Source organism: Cyrtonyx montezumae, unplaced genomic scaffold (assembly GCF_038088225.1).
Source record: "Cyrtonyx montezumae isolate F1298 unplaced genomic scaffold, pur_monq_1.0 scaffold_8, whole genome shotgun sequence".
Lineage (NCBI taxonomy): Eukaryota > Metazoa > Chordata > Aves > Galliformes > Odontophoridae > Cyrtonyx > Cyrtonyx montezumae.
The window spans coordinates 4,540,836-4,566,624 of NW_027072089.1; the positions used below are offsets into that span (position 1 = coordinate 4,540,836).

The following is a 25,789-nucleotide window of genomic DNA, read 5'->3' on the forward strand; positions in this document are numbered from 1 at the left end:
CTTTTGTCGGTTAATTCTTTCTGAAACTTTAGCCTTGAAACCGAGATTAAATCCAGCACTGTGCAGCATGAGGCATTAACTGTGTAATCGTAAGGTTGTGGTGCTAGCTGCCTTGCACACGGAGGATAGGAAGATAAGGTCATGCCAAAGCTGGGGAGGAGATCACCAATGCACTCAGCTCACAATAGACAGTTATAGACAGGTGATGTGTTCCCTGGAAGATCTCTTTTAAATTTAGTGTTTTACTGTCCATAAATGAATCTGAACTCTACAGAAGCCAGTTTTTATGGGACTGTGTGAAATCTCACAGTGAGGCCTGACTCACTGCTCCTTGTGCAATAACTTCAGTAGACAAAGGGTATGTTCATATCAGATGGAGCTTATTTTCTTTCTGTCAGAGAGATGCCTCTGAAAAAGTCACATTACTATCCTCCATCAGCTCAGGGCTGCCAAATCCCCTTTTCATTGTCAGGGCACACACAGCTCCCTACCAGTGCTTTGCCCAAGAAGTCTGCCAGTGCAGCACAGAATGTCTTCTGCAGTTAAAAATCTCAGGAAGCTAAGTGTCACCCAACGTCACTGTTTTGAATGATCCACCATGACAGTAACTTGGAAAAGTTTTGTTTTAGAGGAAAGATGAGAGATCACAGGCTGGTCTTCATCTCTGATGAAAAGGTCAGAACAAAGAAGTGTTCAGAAAGCAGAGGAAATGGTGTTTTGAGAGTGAAAGCTGAAACTCAGACGTAGGCCATTCTACCTATCAGTTAATTGACAAAAACAAGTTGGGAATTCACTGAGAAAATAAAGAGAGGACAGAGTCTAAGAAGACATTCACAGGTGGTCACTCTTCAGTCCAACTTTCTGATGGAGACACGTGGGCATGTGTAACCAAAGGAGTTATGTTTCCAAAACTCTTCTGAAGAAGCAGTTTATATTGAGGGATCAGAGTAATGAACATAATACGGATACTAAGTGCTGAATCTGTTTGGAAATCTCAGCTGGTCTTTTGGAGAGATAAATGTGGCCCCCTGCCCTGCTGTCATGTTCACCATGTAGCATGGTGCTTCCAAACCAGCTAAGCCAAGCAGAAGCCTGAGCTGTCTATAACCATCTCAAAGTCAGAAACTGTAGCTATAAGCCCAGAGCTGACTATTTACAAGCCTTGGAGTCTTTTTCTTACCCAACAGATTAAACAAAGTATTTCCTATGTAGATCTCAGTGGTGATATTTTTGCTATTTCCTACGCAAATAAATTCTTTTATTTGATTTCACCATGTTTCTGTGGAGAGTCCAAGCAAAGTGAAAACACCATAAAGTGAAGAGCATAGTGCTTTGTAGTAACTCTGAATAGTGTATGTTACTGTACTGCATGATAGACCAACTTTCTAAATTTCAGTTTTAGGCAAGCACATTGATCACGTAGAATTTAACGTTATCCTAGTCCTGGATGAATGAGATTTCATTCCTCCAGTGGTGATGTAGGAAAAGCTTCCTACTCAAGAGATACCTCTCAACGTAGCATGAGCCATCATTTTGAATAAATATGGCAATGAGCAGGTTTTATGGAGGTCAGGCATGTTAAAACTGTCCAGTTGTTAAAGGTGTCAAATCAAATCCAGGGTCTTTCATCTCTCCAAAATGGTGCATTGGAATCCAGACAAAGGAGATTCTGGTGGTTTTTAATTTTGTTGTTTTGTCTTTTTTTCTTTCTGATAACTCATTTCATCAGCAATTCTCTTAAAGCCATTGCCAGCAGCAGTCTGTGTTAAAACAATGAGACACACTGACATCTTCAGTAGGAATTAAAAGATCTGCACTGGGCAACTGCACCTGGAAAAGGGGAGACATCCCAACTCCTTTTGCTCTAGCATATTGTCTATTTTGTTATTACCTGTTCGGTCTATTCCTGACTTTGTGTTCTGAGTTCAGAGGATGCCAGCTCTGTGCTTTTAACCTCATTTCCTCTACAGCCAGTTACATGACATTTACCAAGCACAGTCTGTCACTAGTGAGGAGTACAAGACACTTCCTACAGACTCAGATCAAGACTGGCACTTATAGCCACTCAGTACTGTCTGACAAACAACTTGCAAGGCAGCAATGGATGCAGAAGGTGAAAGGTAGAGCAGAGGTAATGAGCATGGCTGCTCTCCTAACCACTCTTGAACAAGATGAAGATGTGGCTTTTGCATCTCAGTGTTCCTGGCTCAGAAGCAAAGCATTTGGTACATCACAGTAAAGTTTATTCAGTAAGTCTGAGACTTAATCCCCAAATCCACTGTTATTTTTGTAGGAATTTTTTTGTCTCACCACGTGGTAAGAGGGAACATATCTGATCAGTTTTGAAGGGCAACAAAACTGGTGAGGGGCCTGGAGCACAAGTCTTATGAGGAGCGGCTGAGGGAGCTGGGATTGTTCAGTCTGGAGAAGAGGAGGCTCAGAGGAGACCTTATTGCACTCTACCACTTCCTGAAGGGGGGTTGTGGTGAGGAGGGGGTGGGCCTCTTCTCCCTGATAAGTAATGACAGGACGAGAGGGAATGGCCACAAGTTGCGCTGGGGAAGATTTAGATTAGACCTGAGGAAGCATTTCTTTTCTGAAAGAGTGGTCAGGCACTGGAATGGCCTGCCTAGGGAGGTGGTTGAGGCACCATCCCTAGCGCTGTTCAAGAAGCGTTTAGATGAGGTGCTAAAGGACTTAATTTAGTAGTTGGGTAGAGATAGTGATAGGAGGATGGTTGGACTAGATGATCTTATAGGTCCTTTCCAACCTTATGAACTTATGAACTTATGAACTTATGATGACTTTAGAGAGCCAGATGATGTATTGTCTACAGGCTACCAAGATGCCAATGATACATGCATTTTATAACATTGCTGGAGATGGTTTTTGTGTTTTGTTTTTCTTTTTAAATCAGTTGTGTAAATTATTACAGTTACAGCAAACAAACAATTATTCCATTATATATTTTGCCTGTCAAATAAATAATTTAAAATTTTAAAAAGATTAATTTGGGAAAAAATAGTTTTTTGTGTTACATTATTTAACACTTTGCACTTGTATTCTGAACTGCTCTAAATTAGCTTTTCTTGGAGCCATAGCGAGGAATAAATTATTTTCCTTCTTTGCTGCTTTTGAGAGTCTCATCTCATTACAATCTTGTGATGTTGTTTTCCTGAGCTGTCCTTTTCACACCTTTCGTTAATATGGGATAATTAAACTGTCTGAGGTTGAACTCAGTTCCACATGTTTATCCAGAAATATGTAATCAAAGCAAAATGGTGCTGCTCAGGACTGAAACAAATGTGTGTGTTTTTCCAGAGACACAATAAAAATGCAGCAGAAGCTAAGCCTCAGGTCTTTGCTCTGAGCAAAAAACTGTCAGGGAGATGAGCACATCTTTTACTTTCTGGGCAATTAAGAAAAATTACAATTAATATGAAAAGAAAATAAATAGAAAAAATATGGAGAAAGTTTGATCTTTTAATGTGGAATCTATTCAAGTTTTAACCTGCTACAGACTGTTTTTTTGGCAGCTTCTGAAACAGGATGTGGTGCTGATGCATGTCTGGGTATCATCATCTGAGAGTGCATTGGCTACCAGAGATACCAAGAGAGTACTTCATGGAATTGTTTGAGTTTGAAGGGACCCTGAAATGACATCTGCTTCAACTACCCCACAATGAACAGAGATATCTACATTTAGATCAGGGTGCTCAGAGCACCATCCAGCCTGACCTTGAATGTCTCCAAGGACAGGGCATTCACCACATCTCTGGGCAACCTGTGCCTGTGCCTCACCACCCTTATAGTAAAAAAACTTCTTCCTTCTTCTTCTTCCTCAGTCTAAAAGACTTCCAGGTACAATGTAAGATCTGGGAGTACCCTAGATCTGCAGTGAGCGTCCCTGAGGGAGATTATGTATATTTCAAATGATGTGAGATGCTTATGTCTAGGTCCCTGAATCTCATGCTCGGAGCCAGGCTGTAACACCTGCATTTAGGTGATTCCAGTGTGAGTTTGGAACCTGGATGAGCATCCTAATGTAGTCAGCTGAAGCACTCTGGGCTGCATTACCTGAATTAGCCTAGTGTTGATAGAAGAAAAGTTTCAGTGAGTATCTGTCTTCCACCTTTACTGACTTATGTTGTTCCAGGTTGATATGCAGATGGATGTGTTACAGACACTGAGGTGTTGGGTACTATGGGAATGGCACAGGAAGATGGACAACGTTATGGCACAAACGTATACCATTCTTTTGACAGGAAATAACAGAAAATAAAACATTAAAGTACTGAAAAAATCCACTACCAACTCTTTCAGTCTCTTTAAGATGGATTTCAGTGCTGCTGAGGGTAAAGGATGCTGCTTTGTGGCAACCCTGCAAAGGGTGAGCATTCTACCATGAGGAATTCTCCTTGATGCCCCTGCAAAGCCAGCTCTGCTGCTGGGGAGAATCTTTGCACCACCTATCTAGTTGCCTTCTGCTTGCTAAGTTTGGCACTTCTGGTCAGTTAATAAGAGCCAGAGCCTAGACTTCCATTTCATCATCTTGCACTGGTGAAGCTAAGAAATGGAAGAATGCTTGCCTTTATCAATCTAGTTTAAGCCTAGAAATCACAAATGGATTTTTGTGTTGTGACTTGTGAAATGTGAACAACTGATTAGAAAAGCCTAAAGACATGATAACTTTTCATTGGTCAAGTTGGTTTCCAAACAGATTTTTAGGCTAAATTATGAATTCATCACGCATCTTGATTTAAGGCTGTTGGCTCTAGCAATATTCTCATTGGAATTTGTGTAAACTGAGAATGAGGATATTCTTCTGGGTTTCTAGATGGATCACGTGTCGAAGATATGGGCTTCTTCCTGTAATTTTAATTATTGGACCATGAAATGCATGTGGAAAGCTCAAGGGAACAAGGTGACAGAGAGGCATTAAACATATACTGACTTTCCTGATGAGACAGTGATCAACATTAGGAAGAAGGATGTCTCGCAAAATGGAGCAGAAAAAAACTTGCTGCCTTGGCAAAGAAAAGCCCAGAGTCATATTCCTGGAGGGAAACATTTCAACAGGGAGAGCAGTGCCCAGCATCAGAAAAGCTTTTTTCTCTAAGCACAGGTTTGGTCAGCTTGATGCACTTTCTGAAAGGCTCGGATTGTGATGTGGAGTGAGAAGAGTGTTTAAGCAGAAAGCAGCACACAGCAATTCAGTGTATTTCACAGGATGGACATACCTGACAAGGTATTTTTAGAAACACATTGGGATGGCTTTTGTTCAAGCCCGAAATGTCTCATTGCAGTAACTTCTTCAGCACTCTCTTGGTAGGAATCGTGTTTGAGCATTATTTTTATGGTTAATTGTGAGGTCAGAAGCTTTCCCTTGCAAGTGAAAAAATCTCACTTGCCCTTGGTTGTTAATATGCATATATTTCCAAGCTATTGTACTCATTAATTACTTATGAAAAACTATTAGATTTCCTCTGTTGAACCTTTTTTATGTAAAATGTACACTACTTTTTGATGAAGGTAGCACAGCTTGCAGATCTCATTGACATTAATGGTGTCCCTAAAGAACAGGAGTAACCACTTTGTGTACTGAGGATCTGTTCACATTGTTGTCCATTCAGCTGTGATAATCTCAGCTCAATAGCTTGCAGTCTCCATCAGGAAACTGCCAGCATCCCAGGTTCTTATAATTCTAAAACAACCTCTTAGCACTGACCGATACCAGGCTAGTGATATGGTTTTATCTTACAGATGCTGAAGATGAATCTGAAAGAAATCCAGACCTTGATTTCAATAAGATGAAGGCATTTGCATGCTGAATCCAAGCCAAAGGCTGGAATGTAACAACACCAAAAATCTGTATCTCCAGAGGACTTATGATTGTGAAATGCTCTGGCCAGGATCTTCTGGCTAGAGGTCTTCCAACACTCTCCACCCATCTGTGCTGCCATGCCCTTCCCAGGTGCTGGGACACAGGCCCCCTGCAAGCTCAGCACCACATGGGGCTGAGGAGATCTGACTGATGGGGAATTGGAGTTCGGTGGGGAACTGGAGCATCACTCTTTACCAGACCTGACCTGGTAGATCTTTTCAGGCCATGATTATAAAGCCTTGTGTTCTGCCTTCAATAGCCTGTAGGAGAATGTGAAGAAATTTCTTCATGAAAAGCATTTTAAATTGGCATTCTGAGCATTTTTTAGCAGAGAGCTGTATGGATTAGAGGATGAAATAAAAGAGGTGGCTTTATCAGCCTGAGGCTTTGAACCCACCATTGTCTCCTTCTGGGAAAATGCCCTTCTCTGTACACAGCATGCCGTGCTGACTGGCTTAGGATAAACGTGGTATTTCTCATCTCCTACAAAAGCTATGCTGTGAAGAATAAAAAATGTTTTTTAAAGATACTGGAGCAAGCTCAGCACAAGATCCTATCTCTGTGGCACAGAGGGTCATACACTCAGGAGGAGGGAGAAGGACTCTCAGATTTCAAAACCAATGCTTTATTGTGTTTGGTTAATGTTAAAGGCACAAGTGCCCTGAGGGCAGGCCCTCTCCCTGGCTGCCAGCTCCCAGGCACCAGCTATGAGTCTGTCTTCTTGCCTCATTTACCATGTGCTGTATCCTCTTGGCTGCTTTAATTGCAGTCCCCTGGGACTGACCAACACGAATTCCACAAACAAAGCCGATTTATGTTTGCCCACCTGCTGCTTCACTTTCTAAACACCTTCACTTTCTGAATCCAGGCAGCAGCATCACGCTGCCTGAAAGGAGAGGTAACATCCTTAAGCTGGGTCTTTTGTGTGCATTGCAGTGCTGGAAGGGAAGCACCTGGCCATGTGAGAAGGGCAAATGTTTACTCAGTGGAACGTATCTGAGCAACCCAAACACTCTGCATGTGTATTGTTAACATGCCCAGCAGAGAGGAAAGCTGACAGGGAGCCTCAGTCAACCAAGAACCTCAGCAGTTGCCCATGGTGCAAGGAGCAAATGATCAGTCACCGCCGTGCTCTTGGTTCAAGCAGTTTCTGTCAGGAGAATGAACGCAGCCACCTCCTTCAGGTACACCTCCACAGGTCCTGGCCTACACTGGAGGTACCTCACAGAACACGATCCCAAGTATGAAGGAAAAAAGAAACTGAAGATTTCGGGCAGAGAGCTGGCGTCGGTCCCTGCAGAAGTCTTTGGGCTGGACCAGCTGCAGGCCCTGGAGATGAGCCCAGAACGAGAGAGCTGCCTGAGGTACCGCCTGGAGCAGCTGCCCCGTGAGATCAGCCGCTTGAAGAACCTAACCCTCCTCTACATGGACTCCAACAACCTGAAGAAAATCCCTTCCGAAATTGGCACCTTGAGGCACTTGAAGAGGTTGACGCTGAGCAACAACAACCTGAGCTCCCTTCCCCCAGAGATGGGTACCCTCCAGCAGCTGCACAGCCTCCACCTGGCCAACAATAGCCTCACCCACTTGCCCACAGTCCTCTGCCAGCTGAGGAGCCTCACCTTCCTGGACCTGAGCGACAACAAAATAGTCACCATCCCCTCCAGCATCCGGCACCTGGAGAAACTGGAAACATTGCTGCTGCTCTTCAACTCACTGGAAAGTCTGCCTGAGGATGTCTGTCTTTTGAGGAATCTACGCACGCTTTGGCTGGGAAACAACCATCTGCGATCCCTTCCGAAACGATTTGGGGAGCTGGTCAACCTAGACTGGGGATACAACCACTGTTCCTGCAATTTTGAAGGGAATCCACTAGAAAGTCCTCCCCCTGAAGTCTGCAGCAAAGGTTCTGGGGAGATTAGAGACTATTTCTCATCGTTTCATAGAGCACTGGCAGAACAGCCAACTGAGGTCAGCCCTTGAGCTGACTGATGTGGGTTTGTGCTGTGCAAATCTGTGTTTCCAATAGGAAAATCTGGTGAAATCACTCTACGGGGCTCAAAAGCTTCCTCTCTGCTCTAAGATGATTTTTCTGACTGTCTTTTTTTGACACTACTATTGAGTGATGGTGTATATCTTTCAGCAATTGTTTTAGGGACAGCTATAATCTTTTTGTTATTTATGGCTGTATAAATCTATCTCAGGAAATGTTGCAGCCAAACATTCTGTCAGAGAAAATAAGCAATATCGAGTCGGAGTGGATAGAGTCAGGTAAACACCTTGTGGTCTGTAAATAGGAATAACACACGTCTGTACACTGAGTCAGTACTTGAGTCTGGGCTCAAACAGTGCAGGCTGAGATTTATGAGATTTAAGGCCATTCAGACTTCTGGATTTAGATTTGCTTCAAGTGGCTCAGAGGTTCTTTACTTTTCATGGTACTCTGCTGTTTGGCACTCATAGAATCACCTCAGGCTTCTGGATAAAGGCAGCCTATGTCCAGGTTCCAGAAGGTATTCTGCAAGTGATGTCTATGCTGCTTTGGCAGGACATAAAGTTTATCTTATCATGAAGGAACTGCAGCTGTCCTGGGAAGCAGCATGGAGCTGGTGTGTCAGTCCTTCTGGAGTTACACAGAGCAATAAGCCTCAGTGATACTCCACCTCTACCCTGTCTGGGAAAGTGTTCAGAGATATTAAAATACAAGTATGCAAACTTCCTGCAAGGGAATATTTCTGAGCATTCTTGTTTGCAATCATAAAAGGCTCCATCAGTGTTGAATTATGGAAATTTTCTGAGACTCCTTTCTCTTTCATTTTGCTTTCTCTTCCCTTAGTCCATCATCAGCATTTTCACCCCACCTATCCTCTGCTCTCGTTGGGTGTTTTCTCTATGGCTGTTGCCTCTGACTTTATCTTCCTTTTTCATTATTGCCTCCCCAAAAGCATCTCATTCCCTTATAAATTCCTTTATTTACTCTTTTCCTCTTTTGTCTTTTATTTGTCATTTGGCCGGTGTGCAGAAAGCTGCAGCTTTGTGTCCTTTCTGGAAAGAAGGGCAGAGTTGTTAGGCCTGCTGGGATCTGAGCACAGGCTTCCAGGGTTTGTGGAGAAAGGGAATGTTGTTGTTTGACACACTGATATACGGACCATTAAGTTCAGGCATTTTCTTCTCCTTATAGCAAAGATCAATGGGAGAACAGGGGACCTGAACAGATGCTGAAATTGTACCGAGTAACAAAACACAACTGCACATATTCTTGACATGGACTGATTTGTACAGTGCTCTGACACTGGATATGCCCCAGACCTCTGTGCTGTGAAGCTTTCGATCCAGGATCACCTTTTGGTGATTTAGCAACCAGATTTGGTATAGGTATAGTATACTACATAGCAATAAATCAATGCATGCTAACAATGAGCTTGCAATAATCCCACAGTGGCTTCTTTCTTTGTTTTCCTGCAGGCAATTATTTTTAAAAGACTTGGAGTCGAGATATGTGGCATAGGAATGAAAGGATTAAAGGGACTATACTGCCTTGTTTGTTTGGGTCTTTTGTAGCAGCATGAAGAATCAGAAACCTGTTTACTTTCAAAGGAGATTGGCAGCATGATAGGAGACTGTACATGAAGCAGATCCAAAAGCTGGCATTAGGTGAGACGGGTCTATCAAGGCGGCAACACTGAAAGCACTGAAGAATTTGGGTTTTGTTTCTGTTTTCATTACGTGGACTTGAGCAGGTATGCTCAATGTCTGCTACTGGATTTGCCTGTTTTGGGACAAGTATGGGACTGAAATGCCATAGGTGTGATCTTTTCTAGAGACTTACATCTTACACATTGAATCCTGTGTCGAGAGAGACAGTTTCTCATGTCTTGCTTCAAACTATTTAATCCTATTATGCTATTTCTCTTCTGCACATCACAAGGTTTAATTTTGAGGAGCTGTTTCCTTTCCTTTCATCCTCCTGGGCAGTGATTCCCAAATGGAAGTGGACTTCAGCTTGCTTGGGGAGTTTGTAGCATCTCACAACTTTCCTTTTTGTTTTTGGCCAACAAGATTTCAAACTGAATCATACAATCACAAAGGTTGGAAAAGATCTCCAAGATCATTCAGTCTAATCAATGTTAGAGGTTCCTACACATTTCACACTGAGGAGTTGAGCTCATTCCAGAGCCATTCAGAGTTTAGTTTAACTAGTCCTTTTCCTCAAAAAAATGCTATGAATTCTAAAGCATGATTACATCCATTAACCACGTAACTATCCTTCCTGTCCATAAATTGATCTAAAAAGGGGTTTAATGCCTGAAAGAAAATGGAATCTTTAATGAATAGTGTCAATATCTTTGCTATATATCTTCAGCCTGTAAGGATCAAAAGAAACTTTGAAATCAACGCAAGTGAGAGCACTTTGCCCATATCATCAAGCTGCTTGGATATATCATGCAGCAAGAAGAAATCCTCCCTCTGTATCATGCTGTTCGATGCCTCTTCATCTCCCTTTGTCCTGGTGGCTTTCAAAAATCTAATTTCCCCAAATGGAAACCCCAGTAGTGTGTAAATGTTGTAGTATTCTGGCATCTGTGTCATTCAGTGGCATAGTTACACACAGCAATAACTAGATCTTTGTGCTGTCATTAAGATGGTATTAAAATCTAATTTCAAGCTGCTTATCCTGCATTTGTTGTACTATCTGTATTGTTGCTAAGCATCCTCATTTTCATCTGCTCATTAAAACCTCAGGTGTTAATATCAGAGAATAGCAAACTGCTTGGATATAAGGCCCCAGTGAAAAGGCTTCGATGTCAGTATGGACCCCCCCATACTTTGTGAAGGACATCTGTTGAAGATGGCATTCAGCATTGATGGGGATTGTGCATTTACTTCCCTTCATCCCATGCCATACTGCAAACAGTCTGATATTGAGGAGCACTGTACCCTGGAACTGCCCAGACTTTTCTTTGAAAACTCTGAATTCTTGCAACAGAACAGTAATGAAATATAAAAGCAGTGAGTGAAAAATGCTCCAAATAGAATTTCATAATAATAATAAGGGCAGAGGGCTCTTTAATTTAACATACAATGCATGGCACTTCACAGACTGGTACTTAAGACTACTGGTAAACTGCGTATCTTTAAAGTTGGAGAGTTCACTTGAGTATATCGCAGATTCTTCACCAACTGAAGTCTGTGAAATCCCCAGTCTAGCTCACCCAAAGGTGTGATGGTAACACTCCACCTTGTTTTATCCAAAATGAAGGTTACAAAGACGTTTTCTGCCTTTGAAAGTACATGGCTACAATCTATGGCAGATGCAATCTGATCAGTTTCAAATATAGAGTTCTAAAGCTTGGGTGGAATAACTGCATGTATCAGTGCAGGTTAGGGGATGACCTGCTGGAAAGGAGCTCTGCAGAGAAGGATCTGGGTATTCTGGTGGACAACAGGTTGGCCATGAGCCAGCAGTGTGCCCTTGTACCCAAGAAGGCCAGTGGTACCCTGGGGTGCATTGAGAGTGGTCAGCAGGTTGAGGGAGGTGATCTTTCCCCTCTATTCTGCCCTGGTGAAGCCACATCTGGAGCACTGTATCCAGTTTTGTGCTTCCCAGTTCAAGAAAGACAGGGAACTTCTGGAAAGAGTCCAACGGAGGGTCACAAAGATGATGAGGAGCCTGGAGCATCTCCCATATGAGGAAAGGCTGAGAGATCTGGGACTGTTCAGTCTGGAGGAGACTGAGAGAGATCTAATCAGTGCTTATAAATATCTGATGGGTGAATGTCAAGTGGATGAGGCCAGACTCTTTTCAGTGGTGCCCAGTGACAGAACAAGGGGCAATGGGCAGAAACTGGAACATAGGAAATTCCATACGTACTTGAGGAAAAACTTCTTTATTTAGAGAGTGACAGAGCTCTGGACCAGGCTGTCCGGAGGGGTTGTGGAGTCTCCTTCTCTGAAGATATTCAAAACCCATCTGGATGCTCTCCTGCATGATCTGCAGTAAGGAACCTGATTCATCAGGAAGTTGGACTGGAGATCTCCACAACTTCCTTCCAACCCCCAGGATTCTGTGATTCTTTGATCAGAAATGATGATTTTTCTGGTGATTCGACAGTGAGTCAAATTGGTTCAAGTCTGGCGTGAATCAATGGAATTAATTATTGACTGCATATGATCAGACTCTGCTAGAGGCATCAGATACAGGGTTCCCTGTACTTCAGTAATGGTACCACAGGAGAAGCAAAGCAATCTGTCATGAACAAATGCCGTATTTTTCAGCACACCATATTGTCTAAATAGAATATTTAATGAAGATTACTCCAAAAGAGCAAAGAAAGTTATTAAGACTCCTCAGAACTGAGAGACAGGTAGTAAATGTGCTTAAATTAATACTACACATGATCCATGGAGTTCTCGTGTGCCTGTTTGTTAAAGATCTCAGCAGCCGTCAAGAAGCTTTTTATTTTTCTGCCACCCTAAGGAAACTGTAAAATGTGTTGTCATTCTCATTGCATGCAAACAAACTTCCCTTGAGCAGTTCAGGAAGGAAGAAAATAGCAGGTGTGGAAAAGAGTTGATGCAACAAGCCAAGTCCAGATGGAGCAGCCCACACTGATTCCTTGTCTTCAAACTCACTACTTTTTGTCAGACTGATAAAGCTAGCATGGAGCTCACTGCAGCTGACTCCCAAAGTGATCCTACACCCTGTCATCTGGTGCATGAACTTCAGGAGGGCTTGTACTCAGAACGTTGTGATGACTCTCACATCAAAGGTACTTGTTCAGTTGCAGTTAGGCTGTTTGCACCGAGTTATGTCTTGAAGAGGAATTGTTTTATTACTTTGCAAGTGTCACTGTTGAAAAGTTCAAATTGAAACTTCTTCCTGCAGTTTAAGCTTACTTTTGTTCCATTCCCCAGAGACTTAGAATATAGGTTGCTTTACTCCTGTTTGCATTAACTCTTCCATGCACCTGAAGCTTGTTGAGGAGCTTCTTATGAGTCTTGTTAAAATTAAGCAGCCACCAAATCTGTGTTCAGGCCACATTTTCTACATCTCTGATACCTCTCTTCTCTGCATTATTGCTGTCTATCACAATGAAGCTGTCGCTTTCAAAACTGAATAGAATGAGGGTCTGAAGTTGTTCCACTGCTAAGCTGAAGGACTACTGCATGTCTTAAAAGCTATACTCTGTTTATGCAGCTTTGATGGCAATTCGTGTATTTTTCACAAGATTGTGACACAATTTGGCTTGCAGTCCACCATGGTAACATGAATCACTGTGGTTCTGGTATTGGCAAATTTTGATATTGGTGTACATGTAGAAGTTTAACTTCATACCCTTGCACTTGTCCCTGTGTCAACGGTTTACGGGCAGGTTCGGCCCGGTTCCGTGACGATTGGTGCGGGGGACCCACGGACCCACGCCCCAGGAAAGGGGAAGGGGGAAAGGGAGAAGGGAAAAGGGAGATGGGCCTAGGAACAAAACAGCGGCAACGATCTGAGGAGGAAAGCTAATTTACTAAATAAGATATCAGAAAGCAAAATAACACAATATAATACAATATAATTGGAATTAAATCTAATAAATCAAATAAAATGAGCAAGAGAGAGTGTCCGATAAACCGAAGGCCTTACGCTAACGCTGAAGGCGGACGGCAGCGAGCACCCACTGCTGAGTCGATCCCAAAGGAAAGAGCGTGTCCCGTGACCGCAGACAGTTTTTATCTTTCCCTCTGAGCGTAAACACGTAAGAACGCAAAGCATCGCAAAGTCCTCTGGGGAATGGAGTTCTTCTTCTCTTCTGAGACAGGTATACCTGGAACTATTGATGATCCACGGAGCTGGAGCATTAACTCTTTAACTCTAAATGCACTACATGATGTTATGATGTGGAATACCAGTACCAAAAATCATAAAACCATGACATTCCACCCCTTATTCCACATCACTACATCATGTTTGATATATACGTATAGAAGAACAATGATTAACATGCATTAAATACACACAACATATATATGTATATACATGGAATTAACGACCGCACTCCCCCAACATCAAATTCCCTTGTGGTACACATTGAACATCCCCATTCTTCTGCATCACCCACCAAGTGGACCCAGGTCCTTGAGCAAAAACAGTTCCACGGAGAGGTTTACCCTTTCCAGAAGCTGGAAGGACCCAAATTGCTTTTCCCAACATGTTCTTTACATGTACTACAGGGACCTTATCTCCCTCTACAGTAGGTAGAGATCTGGATTGGGCAGGACCATCGCGATTGATGGATCCTCGAGTGTTGACCAACCAGGTGGCTTCTGCCAAATGCTTCTCCCAGTGCTTAAATGTTCCGCCACCCATTGCTTTCAACATGGTTTTTAACAACCCATTGTACCTTTCAATTTTACCAGAAGCTGGTGCGTGATAGGGGATATGATAAATCCACTCAATGCCATGATCTTTGGCCCAAGTATTTACAAGAGCATTTTTGAAATGAGTCCCATTATCGGACTCAATTCTCTCTGGAGTGCCATGTCGCCATAGGACTTGTTTCTCGAGCCCTAAGATGGTGTTTCGGGCGGTAGCATGGGGTACTGCATATGTCTCAAGCCACCCAGTGGTTGCTTCCACCATGGTGAGCACATAACGCTTACCACTGCGAGATCGTGGCAAGGTGATGTAATCAACCTGCCACGCCTCCCCATATTTATACTTTTGCCATCGCCCTTCCCCCCAAAGAGGTTTCATTCTCTTAGCTTGTTTAATTGTGGCGCATGTATCACAGTCATGGATAACCTGTGCAATAGCATCCATAGTTAAGTCCACCCCTCGGTCTCTAGCCCATTTATATGTTGCATCTCTTCCTTGATGGCCAGAGGTCTCATGGGCCCATCGAGCTAAAAATAATTCACTCTTGTGTTGCCAGTCCAAGTCTGCTTGAGCCACCTTAACTTTGGCAGCTCGATCTACCTGATGGTTATTTTGTTGTTCCTCAGTTGCCCGGCTCTTAGGAACATGAGCATCTACATGGCGCACCTTTACAGCCATATTCTTTATTCGGGCAGCAATGTCTCTCCACAGTTCAGCAGCCCAAATAGGTTTACCCCTCCGTTGCCAACCATTTTGTTCCCATTGCTGTAACCACCCCCATAAAGCATTTGCCACCATCCATGAGTCAGTGTAAAGATAAAGCACTGGCCACCTCTCTCGTTCAGCAATATCTAAGGCCAGCTGGACAGCTTTTACCTCTGCAAATTGACTTGATTCTCCTTTTCCTTCAGTGGCCTCAGCAACTCGTCGTGTGGGGCTCCACACAGCAGATTTCCATCTGCGGTGCTTACCCACAATGCGACAGGATCCATCTGTGAACAGGGCATATCTCTTTTCATTGTCTGGTAGTTCATTATATGGTGGGGCCTCTTTGGCACGTGATACCTCCTCTGCTGGTGTTGTTCCAAACTTTTTACCTTCAGGCCAGTCCATGATCACTTCTAGGATTCCTGGATGACTGAGGTTCCCCATCCGAGCTCGCTGTGTAATCAGCGCAATCCACTTACTCCAAGTGGCATCAGTAGCATGATGGGTAGAGGGAACCTTTCCCTTGAACATCCAGTTCAGCACTGGCAATCGAGGTGCCAGAAGGAGCTGCGTTTCAGTACCGATTACTTCGGAAGCAGCTCGAACCCCCTCGTACGCAGCTAAGATCTCCTTCTCAGTTGGAGTGTAGCGCTCCTCAGACCCCCTGTACGCCCGACTCCAGAATCCAAGGGGTCGGCCTCGGGTCTCTCCCGGAGCTCTTTGCCACAAACTCCAAGTGGGACCTTCCTTTCCAGCAGCAGTGTAGAGGATGTTCTTTACATCCTGTCCCGTCCGCACTGGCCCCAGGGCCACGGCACGGGCTATCTCCTGCTTAATTTGCTCGAAAGCCTGCTGCTGCTCAGGGCCCCACACAAAATCATTCTTCTTCCGCGTCACCCGATAGAGAGGGCTCACAATGAGACTGTAGTTTGGAACATGCATTCTCCAAAAGCCCACTACACCCAAAAAAGCTTGGGTCTCCGTCTTACTAGTGGGTGGAGACATGGCAGTGATTTTGTTAATCACATCTGTAGGGATGTGACGACGTCCATCTTGCCACTTTATACCTAGGAACTGAATTTCCTGTGCAGGCCCTTTCACTTTGCTTCGCTTGATAGCAAAGCCAGCTTGCAGAAGGATCTGGATTATTCTCTCTCCTTTCTCAAAAACTTCTCCTGCTGTATTGCCCCACACAATGATATCATCAATGTATTGTAAGTGCTCAGGAGCACCGCCCTGTTCCAATGCAGTTTGGACCAATCCATGACAAATGGTTGGGCTGTGCTTCCACCCCTGGGGCAAACGGTTCCAGGTGTATTGAACACCCCTCCAGGTGAAAGCAAACTGTGGCCTGCATTTTGTGGCCAATGGAATTGAGAAGAAGGCATTAGCAATGTCAATGGTGGCATACCACTTGGCTGCTTTTGACTCCAGTTCGTACTGGAGTTGTAGCATGTCCGGCACAGCAGCACTCAGTGGGGGTGTGACTTCATTCAGGCCACGGTAATCTACCGTCAGCCTCCATTCTCCACTGGCTTTACGCACCGGCCATATGGGGCTGTTAAAAGGTGAGTGAGTTTTGCTGATCACTCCCTGGCTCTCTAGCTGACGAATCAGGTTATGAATGGGGAGCAAGGAATCCCTGTTGGTTCGGTACTGCCGTCTGTGCACCGTTTTTGTAGCAATCGGTACCTGTTGCTCCTCCACGTGGAGCAACCCCACCACAGACGGATCTTCTGATAGGCCAGGCAAAGCAGACAGCTGCTTAACATTGTCTGCGTCCACAGCAGCTATTCCAAAGGCCCATCGATACCCTTTGGGATCCTTAAAATATCCCCTTTTGAGGTAATCAATACCAAGTATACATGGAGCCCCTGGGCCAGTCACAATAGGATGTTTTTGCCAGTCTTTACCAGTGAGGCTTATTTCAGCCTCCAACATGGTTAACTCTTGGGAACCCCCAGTCACCCCAGAAATATAGATTAAGTCTGTCCCTTGGTGACTCGAGGGCATTAGAGTGCACTGTGCACCAGTATCCACCAGGGCCTTATATTTTTGTGGTTCTGATGTGCCAGGCCATCGAATCCACACAGTCCAATACACTCTATTATCCCTTTCCCCCCCCTGGCTGGGGGCAGGGCCCCTCTATTTGTTACCTCTGTTATTTTTACGGCTACTGCCGTGTCCGGCAGTCACTGGAGCAGTCACCTTCTTGGAGAAGTTCACCCTGATGGTTGATCTGTTTCGTAACTCTTTTACCCGTGCCTGAAGTGCAGATGTGGGTTTTTTATGCCACTTCTTCATATCTTCCCCCTGGTCACGTAGGTAGCGCCATAAGGCAATACGTGACATAGTCTTACTCTTGTCATTTCCTCGAGCAGGAGAACGTCCTCTTTTGATAGCTGAGACGTTACTGTTTTGGGGATCCTGGTTCCCATCAAATCTATCAGTTTCGTCAGAATCAAGCACAGTAGTCAGTTCATCCATTATATCTTCTTGATTGCTCTCTAGTCTGTCCAGTCTTTCAGTTACCTTTACCAAGGCTGAAACATAAGCTCGTAGAGGGGTTAAATGTAACTCAATGTCTTGAAGTTTGTTAATCAGGTCATTTATAAGGGGTCTTCTTTGTCTTCTGCCATACATTGCTGCTAATGTACTGGCATACCTGTCTGGTGCAGTCCTCGTGAATATACGCCACATAATTGGTGTACATCTGATTCTCTCAGGGTCATGCTCTTGGTTTGGTTCATCATGAATGAATGCAGGGTCATGTAACATTTCCACCACAGCATATTCTCTCAAATAATGTATGCCCTTTTCCATATCAGACCATTTCTTTTTCTCAGGCAACAGATCATCTCTGAAGGGATATTTTTCTTTCACGGCTATCAGCATCCGCTTCCAGAGAGTGAAGGGTCTGTTGTGGCATGTACTAATGCCTCTATCAATGTCAGAGTCCCTGGCAATGCTACCCAATTGGCGAGCTTCGTTACCATCTAGCCACACACTGTTGGCCCCACTGTCCCAACAGCGTAGTAACCAGGTGACAATAGGTTCACTTGCGTGGCGTGTAAAGTCTTTTCTCAAACTTCGAATTTCATTCATTTTCAGAGGTCGAGTAACATCAGTAACAATTTCTCTTTCATCTCCATCTCCTACTCTATCAGGACTCATTGCCCTTCTAGGCGTTGGTGACCGTGATCTTGTTGGGTGACTCTGCCCTCCTACTGGAAAATCTAGAGTTCTGAACCACTCCTCTGGACCTCCTTTCTCCTCTTCTCTTGCAGTGTCTGATTCCTCTACTTTCTCTTCTTCTCTTTCAGAGTCTGCTTCTTCCACTCTCAGCTCCTCCTCTTTCTTCTCTTCTAAGGGAGTTGAGACTTTTTTCATTTTCCGTCCTCTTACAGGGGCAACTGACATCGATTCTGGTGTCACCTGTGGTTGATCATATTGTTTAGTATTAATGATCATTCTCTCTAGCTCGGCTCGAAGTTCATCTCGCTGAGCTATGAGGGAATTTAGTTCACCTTGGAGCTTGTCTTGTTGAGCCCGAACATGGGTCAGTTCATTTTCGTAATGGAATAATGTACCTTGGCAGGAAAGATACTCAGCTTTGAGGTGTTTTTGGTCAGATTGGAGGGTGTCTAATTCAGATTGGAGGACATCTCGCTGGGACCGAAAAGCATCCATATTGGACTGGAAAGCATCTCGTTGAAAACGGAGGTTGTCTCGCTCGGTCTGGAGGGTGTCCATGTTGGATTGAAGAGCTTGTTGTTGAGACTGGAGGGCATCTCTCTCAGATTGGAGGGTGTCTCTCTCAGTCTGGAGGGTGTCTCTCTCAGATTGGAGGGCGTCTCTCTCAGTCTGGAGGGCGTCTCTCTCAGATTGGAGGGTGTCTCTCTCAGTCTGGAGGGTGTCTCTCTCAGATTGGAGGGCATCTCTCTCAGTCTGGAGGGCATCTCTCTCGGATTGGAAGGCGTCTCTCTCGGATTGGAGGGCGTCTCTCTCGGATTGGAGGGCGTCTTGTTGAGACTGGAGGGTGTCTCTCTCGGATTGGAGGGCGTCTCTCTCGGATTGGAGAACTCCTTGTTGAGACTGGAGGGCATCTTTCTCAGTCTGGAGGGCATTTTTCTCGGTCTGGAGGGCGTCTCTCTCAATCTGGAGCGCGTCTCTCTCGGCCTGGAGGGCATCTCTCTCGGCCTGGAGGACTTCTTGTTGAGACTGGAGGGTGTCTTTCTCGGTCTGGAGGGCGTCTAGATTGGACTGGAGAGTCTGATTGTCAGTTAAAAGACTCTCTTTCTGGATCAGGAAACTGTCCCTTTCGGCTCGGAGACTCTCTCGCTCTATTTCAGAAACTCTATGCCTCTCTGAGATAGTATTGAATAAGGCCCGGTAAGCATAAGCCAGACCCCAAATAATTTGGGCCTCCTCAGATCTGTTTGAGCCGCAACATCCCTGTCTCAAATATCTGCTTAAGTTCTCAGGATCTTGCAGGTGTTCAGGAGAAAAGTTCCATGACACCGGTGATGCCCATTTCTCTAAAGTCTCTCCTAAATCCCTCCAAACTCCCTTCCAGTCAGTATTCTCTGGCTCTGGAGAGGGTTTTCTCAAAATATTATAAATACAAATACTGAGTAAAAGTACATTCAGGGAGACTGATACCACAGTCATAACAAGCATTGGATGGGCTTTCAGAAAACGCATAATGAATTCAAAGGAGAGGCCAGGAGTCTGTTTAAAAATCACAAGTTCCATAGAGTTAGCAACTTCATCTGGAGTTACTCCCTCCGGAACTGAATGCCACATCATATACAGAAGCCAGATAGGTATGTCCATCAGTGTTTTTAGTTTATCATATAGAGACCAAGCTCCGTGGATCAGACTGGCAAACTTAATTAAGTCCCAGTACGTTCTGAGCATTACAAGGGAAAAACCGATGAAATGCAGTCCCTTTAAGACCAGTTTAAAAAGAGAAAGCATTTTTTTTTTCTTTTCTAAAACTAGCTGGCAGTACCCAAAAAGTTTACAAATATCCCAGGACAACTGGCAGTACGCCCAGACTTCAAAGTCGTGTTTTGCCGTACAGCACCTGCAGTACAGATAAGCCTGGCTAACGCTGAGACAGAGATTCACTCTAAAAGTATGTCTCTGCTCGGCTAAGGCAGCCGGTTTTGCCCCACGTTGGGCGCCAAAAATGTCAACGGTTTACGGGCAGGTTCGGCCCGGTTCCGTGACGATTGGTGCGGGGGACCCACGGACCCACGCCCCAGGAAAGGGGAAGGGGGAAAGGGAGAAGGGAAAAGGGAGATGGGCCTAGGAACAAAACAGCGGCAACGATCTGAGGAGGAAAGCTAATTTACTAAATAAGATATCAGAAAGCAAAATAACACAATATAATACAATATAATTGGAATTAAATCTAATAAATCAAATAAAATGAGCAAGAGAGAGTGTCCGATAAACCGAAGGCCTTACGCTAACGCTGAAGGCGGACGGCAGCGAGCACCCACTGCTGAGTCGATCCCAAAGGAAAGAGCGTGTCCCGTGACCGCAGACAGTTTTTATCTTTCCCTCTGAGCGTAAACACGTAAGAACGCAAAGCATCGCAAAGTCCTCTGGGGAATGGAGTTCTTCTTCTCTTCTGAGACAGGTATACCTGGAACTATTGATGATCCACGGAGCTGGAGCATTAACTCTTTAACTCTAAATGCACTACATGATGTTATGATGTGGAATACCAGTACCAAAAATCATAAAACCATGACACCCTGCTGAAGTGCAGCATTCTACTCACCACTCAGGTTATACAAATTTTGGAAATCATTCTGAATTCAAATCCTGTCCTCTCATACTTGCAGGGCCTCCGAGCTTTATGCCATCTGAAAATTTAATAACCATGCTCTCATCATCTGATTCGATAATGAAAACACATGCCAGAACTGGATCCAAAACAGATCTGGCTAAATTCCACTTTCTACATCATTCCACTCTGAGAAAACACTGCCTATAACCTCTCTGATATGTTATCAAACCAGCTTTGCACCCCATCTATCATTGTTTCATCTTGACCATTAACTGCTGCAGCCTGTTTAAGCAAATGACACATGAAGACATTTTAGAAACCTTCGTAATGGTGAGATTTGTGTTTGCTACATTTTCTTTATTCTGAAGCCTGTTACCTTGCTAAAAGTGGAGATTAGATCAGTTCAACACAATTTATGGTTGTCAAATATGCATGGGCTACTTGTCCTTTCTGCTACATGAAGCAGCTGCTGCTGTGACTTGTAGGTACTTACGAAATGTGCATTTGTTCCAGGAGTTTGGGAACCTGAAGACAGGTTAGAATCATTTCCTGTACACCTCCTCGCACACGCTGCTTCCTCCATCCCACCTCCAAAGAAGCTTACAATCAAAAGAAAAAGAAGAAAGAATTGCCATTTAGCTTAGACTTTTTTGGGGACATGACTCTGTGGCCCTACACAGGCCTGATACTTTGTGAAACAGTTATCTTCCATGCAACAATCTCTACGGGCTTCAGTTGAGCTCATCAGAGCACAAGCACATCCATACTGGAAGAGTTTGGTTTGGCCTATGCTATATATCCAACTTTTTCTGATTCTGTCTTCTCAGCTGGGATCTCTCCTGTGACACATCTCCTGGCACAGAAGAACTAAATAGTCCTGTTTTCAAACTGATGGCCTTAATCTCATTGCTTAGACTCAAAACAGGAACCGTAGCAATAGCATGCTATTGCTAAGAGGGCAGCAGTAAACTGGTAGTTTTGGTACTGAATAACGAGCTTCTGCATAGCTCACAGTGTGCATCTGTGTGTGTTCCCACACAGCTGTATCACCTGGAGAATCTCTGCACGGTACCTACCCTTGTAAAAAGGCTCTTTGAGATCAGTCAGACACCTTCTTTTCATCCAGATGAAAAGAAGATTCCTTTTTGTTCTCAACACTACCACTGGCTGTTAGGAAGATCACCCTCTGCACTGAGCCTGCATGCTCTTGGAAAGAATAGAAGAGAAATGTTAGCTCACAAGGGCATAGTATCTGCCAGTGAAAGACCTGTTGCTTCTGTTCAGATTTCCCACATCAAATGCTGTTGGACTTCAGCAATTTCTAAACAACCACCCAGCAACAACAGCATGGTTCTGGATTCTACTTGCAAAGTTTCATTTTCAGATATAAGACAGGTTTTATCCAGACCTAATAATTGTGGTTTGTTTCTAAATTATTCCTACCATGTATAGGAATAATCCACATTTCTAATCACTTTCAACTCTGAAGATCAAAATCATGCCCTTGATTTCCCTTTCTGCCATCTAGTGATATCAAGGTTTGCACAGCTGGGAAGTTTCATGGCTCTGTAGATCCCCTTATAGCTAACATCTAAGTTATAGATAAGGGTATTTACCTCCCTGCCAAGGAGTTAGACTTGATGACCCTGCTTATTCCTTCCAGTTCTGTGCTCTTGGTCATCTCTTTGCATATTTGATTGTGTTGTTTGCTGGGAACAAGCTTAATTGATGCTCCCTGCATATATATATGTTTTTTGTTGTTGCTCTTGTTTGGAATGTTAAGGTTGTTTTTCCTTTTATTCTTTATTTTTTTATTTTATTTTATTTTATTTTATTTTATTTTATTTTATTTTATTTTATTTTATTTTATTTTATTTTATTTTATTTTAATTACAGTATGTAAGAAGCTACACTGCAGTTCGACACCAGTTTTGCAGAGTTCTCATGAATTCAAAAAAATCTCACTTGCTGAGATCTTCTTTTATTTCCTGGAAAACTTTTGTTGATCTGACTGAAACTGGAAAAGAAAATGAAAGAAACGAAACGATGCTGTGAGTGTGTGTACTTGTGGATTCTGAGTGTTAATTTAGAGGAGCCAGAAGGCAGATGTTCTGTATAGATTCCAGTTCCTTCCCCTGCTATAATATGCTAGACACATTACAGACTCTTCTGGGTGTCCCTGTGTTCATGCCAGACCTTCATATGTTTCTTTAGAAAGAAAAGCCGAAAGTGAACTGATAAACAGTTGTGCTACTTGAACTAGTGAGATTCTCACTGGAAAGCTCTCACGTGTCTGATGATTAGAAAGACCCTATGCCAAAATGATCTTTCTTTCATGAGGACAGTGTACAGAATATTCTCCAAGTGTTTTTCAAAATGAAATGTGTTTTTTAGTTACACAAGTTACAAGTACTACCCTGCCCACTCAATAAAGAAATAAAAATTAAAAGTAGGAAGAATGTTTGATTTCAAAAGCATCGTAAGTTTGCCTTTAGTTTTTCTCAATGCAGACAATAGCAACAAGTCTTCAAACACTGTATGTATTCTATGCTGAGAAAATATATCATTGCTGCTGCAGACAAACCTAAGGACATTTTGATCTTATCCCCTGGATAAAATGAGAATCATAAAGTTAAGCTCAATTTCGGAGCCAGAGCTGCTGAACTGGAGGATCCCACAGAAGCTGGGCAGCCTGATTCCTTCACCACCAGAATTGATTGCAGTCATTATTTTCTAGTGCTAACTGAGCAAATGGTCTCAAAGCAATTCCCACTAGGGACCTCTTCATACAGCACCAGTATGGGCAGCCTTGCTGGTTCTTCTTGGAGGAGAAATGGGGACATTGGGTTCCCCAGAGCAAAGATGCTCATTCTCTCCAGAGGGACGAGATGCTCTGTGGTACAAACTGCTCCTGAAGTAGAGTTTCTCTTCTGCAGTCATCTACTAATAAACAGGTTCTGGCTTAACCTCTCAGCTGATGGAACGAGGCTCCTCACTTTAATCTACAGCCAGAGAAGTCCAAAATGAGTTTTCAAAAACTGGGGCCAAAAAAGTTTTGGAGGTTATGGAAAGGTGCTATTTACTGAGAGCTGTACAGGATAATCTATGCCTCTGCTCCTCTGGTGAGTGAATATGGCTGAAATTTTTGGCTTCTCCTGTCTACACATCTGGAAAACAATCTGGTGAGTTCAACCTGCTGGAAGCAGAGCCTGTAAGCAAGTGCCTGTTGTTTGCACGCTGAGCACGAAGGGCAGAGCTCACAGATGGATTTGCTTCTAAGTTTCCCTGAAGATACAACACTCCCCCACACAAAATTTCCAACAGTGATCAGATTCTCAAAAGCAAGATTGTATTAAAAATGAGGCACTAAAAATTTTAAACTCGAGAAAAATCAGAGCGAGAGAGATCGAGAATGAAAATTGCTCTTTGAACAGAGCTTTTGTATTGGCAGTGGAGTTCTTTATTTAAGATTTGTTGTCTTTCCAGTAATCTTTCGGTAGCCTCTGGGATCACAGCACACCACACATGGTGCCCTCTGAAGTAGTTTCTTTTCATCCCATATTAGCCCTGCCTCCCCATAATAGATGAGATTGAGGGTTATCTTGCACCATCTGTGCAGTACTGTCTCTCCAATTATAGCCATAAAAAAAAAGAAGCCTTAGGAAAGAAAATAAATAAATAAATAAATAAATAAATAAATAAATAAAAAGAAGAAGATGAAGAAGCAGTATTACCCATTCAAGTTTTCTTACTTTCTAAGTATTTTTAATTTGGGAAGACCATGGTCTGTTTCAGTGTGTCTGCTTAGCAGATAATTTTCACCAATCTCAACAAGTTTGTCTAGAGCCCGTGCAAACTTCTTGCATCCGCAACATTTTTGGTAAGACGTTTAGCAGGGCTGCAGCCCATTTCTGGCCGCCACTCCTTGGGACCTTAAAATGGCTCAGGAGTCAGCCCCCATACAGTGTTTTGGGTACCACAGTACAAAAAAGACATAAAATTATCAGTGTCCGAAGGAAGACTACCGAGGTGGTGACGGGACTAGAGAGGGGAAGACATATGAGGAGCAGCTGAGGTGCCTGGCTGTGCTCAGCCCAGGGCAGAGGAGCTGAGGGGAGGCCTCATGGCGGCTGCAGCTCCTCACAGGGAGCAGAGGGGCAGCACTGAGCTTTCCTCTCTTACAGCAACAGGGCCCAGGGAACAGCATAGAGCTGTGCCCGGGAAGGGGCAGCTGGGGGTTAGGGACAGGGTCTGCACCAGAGGGAGGTGGGCATGGAAGGGGCTGCCCAGGGCAGTGGGCATGGCCCCATGCTGCCCGAGTTCAAGGAGCATTTGAACATTGCTCACAGATACAGGGTTTGGATTTTGAGTGGTCCTGTATGGAGCCAGGAGTTGGATTCTGTGACTCTTATTGGTCCCTTCCAACTCTGGATGTTTTATTATTCAATGATTCTACGATACCTTATTGCTTTTATTTTGATGTAAATAATCCTTTTCTGTTGTTATTTTTTTCCCCCAGTCCTCTCTTCCCTGGCAACTTTTCTCATTCAAAAAAAAAAAAAAAAAAAAAAAAAGACACTTCTTTTGCAATTAAAAGAACAAGGACCCTTTTTTGAGCAAATATGTAAATTCAAACTAATCATATTTGGTCTGAACTGCAAGGCCTCTGTGGGATAAAGAACATCTCAGTAATACTAAATGGCAGCAATTCAGTCATCTAGTACATAAGTGCAAGTTAGATCTGTAGTTAAAACTGCTTTAGTTCCACTCACTTCTGAGCAACTGCAGCAATTTACTGCACTTGACCTTTAGCATGAGATTTAGAAAGGAAGTGTTTGACATTCTGCTCTGTTTGCAAGAAGCCTGTGAGGCAAATAAGTAATACTGCCTTCTTTTCCAGATTGTTCCCTGAATAGCTTTGATACACCGTTAGAATTCAGAAACCTTGATTCTCTGCTCAGAGGTCTCTTAGGGAAGAGAGAGATGGCCATTGAATATACTTAACATCATGAACCCAAACTCTCCTGTT

At 43.6% G+C, this 25,789-nt stretch overlaps 1 protein-coding gene across 1 annotated transcript; it reads left to right on the forward strand.

Annotated features, from left to right (window-relative positions):
* The first annotated feature begins 7,045 nt into the window (after nt 1-7,045).
* On the forward strand, nt 7,046-7,867 carry LOC136059425 (leucine-rich repeat-containing protein 30-like). The gene has a single exon (XM_065753604.1). The coding sequence runs from the start codon at nt 7,046-7,048 to the stop codon at nt 7,865-7,867; it is 822 nt and encodes a 273-aa protein (XP_065609676.1).
* The last annotated feature ends 17,922 nt before the right edge of the window (nt 7,868-25,789 follow it).

What these genes read in the sequence shown, in the direction of transcription:
- LOC136059425 (XM_065753604.1), top strand. Translation starts at nt 7,046, where the DNA reads ATGAACGCAGCCACCTCCTTCAGGTACACCTCCACAGGTCCTGGCCTA.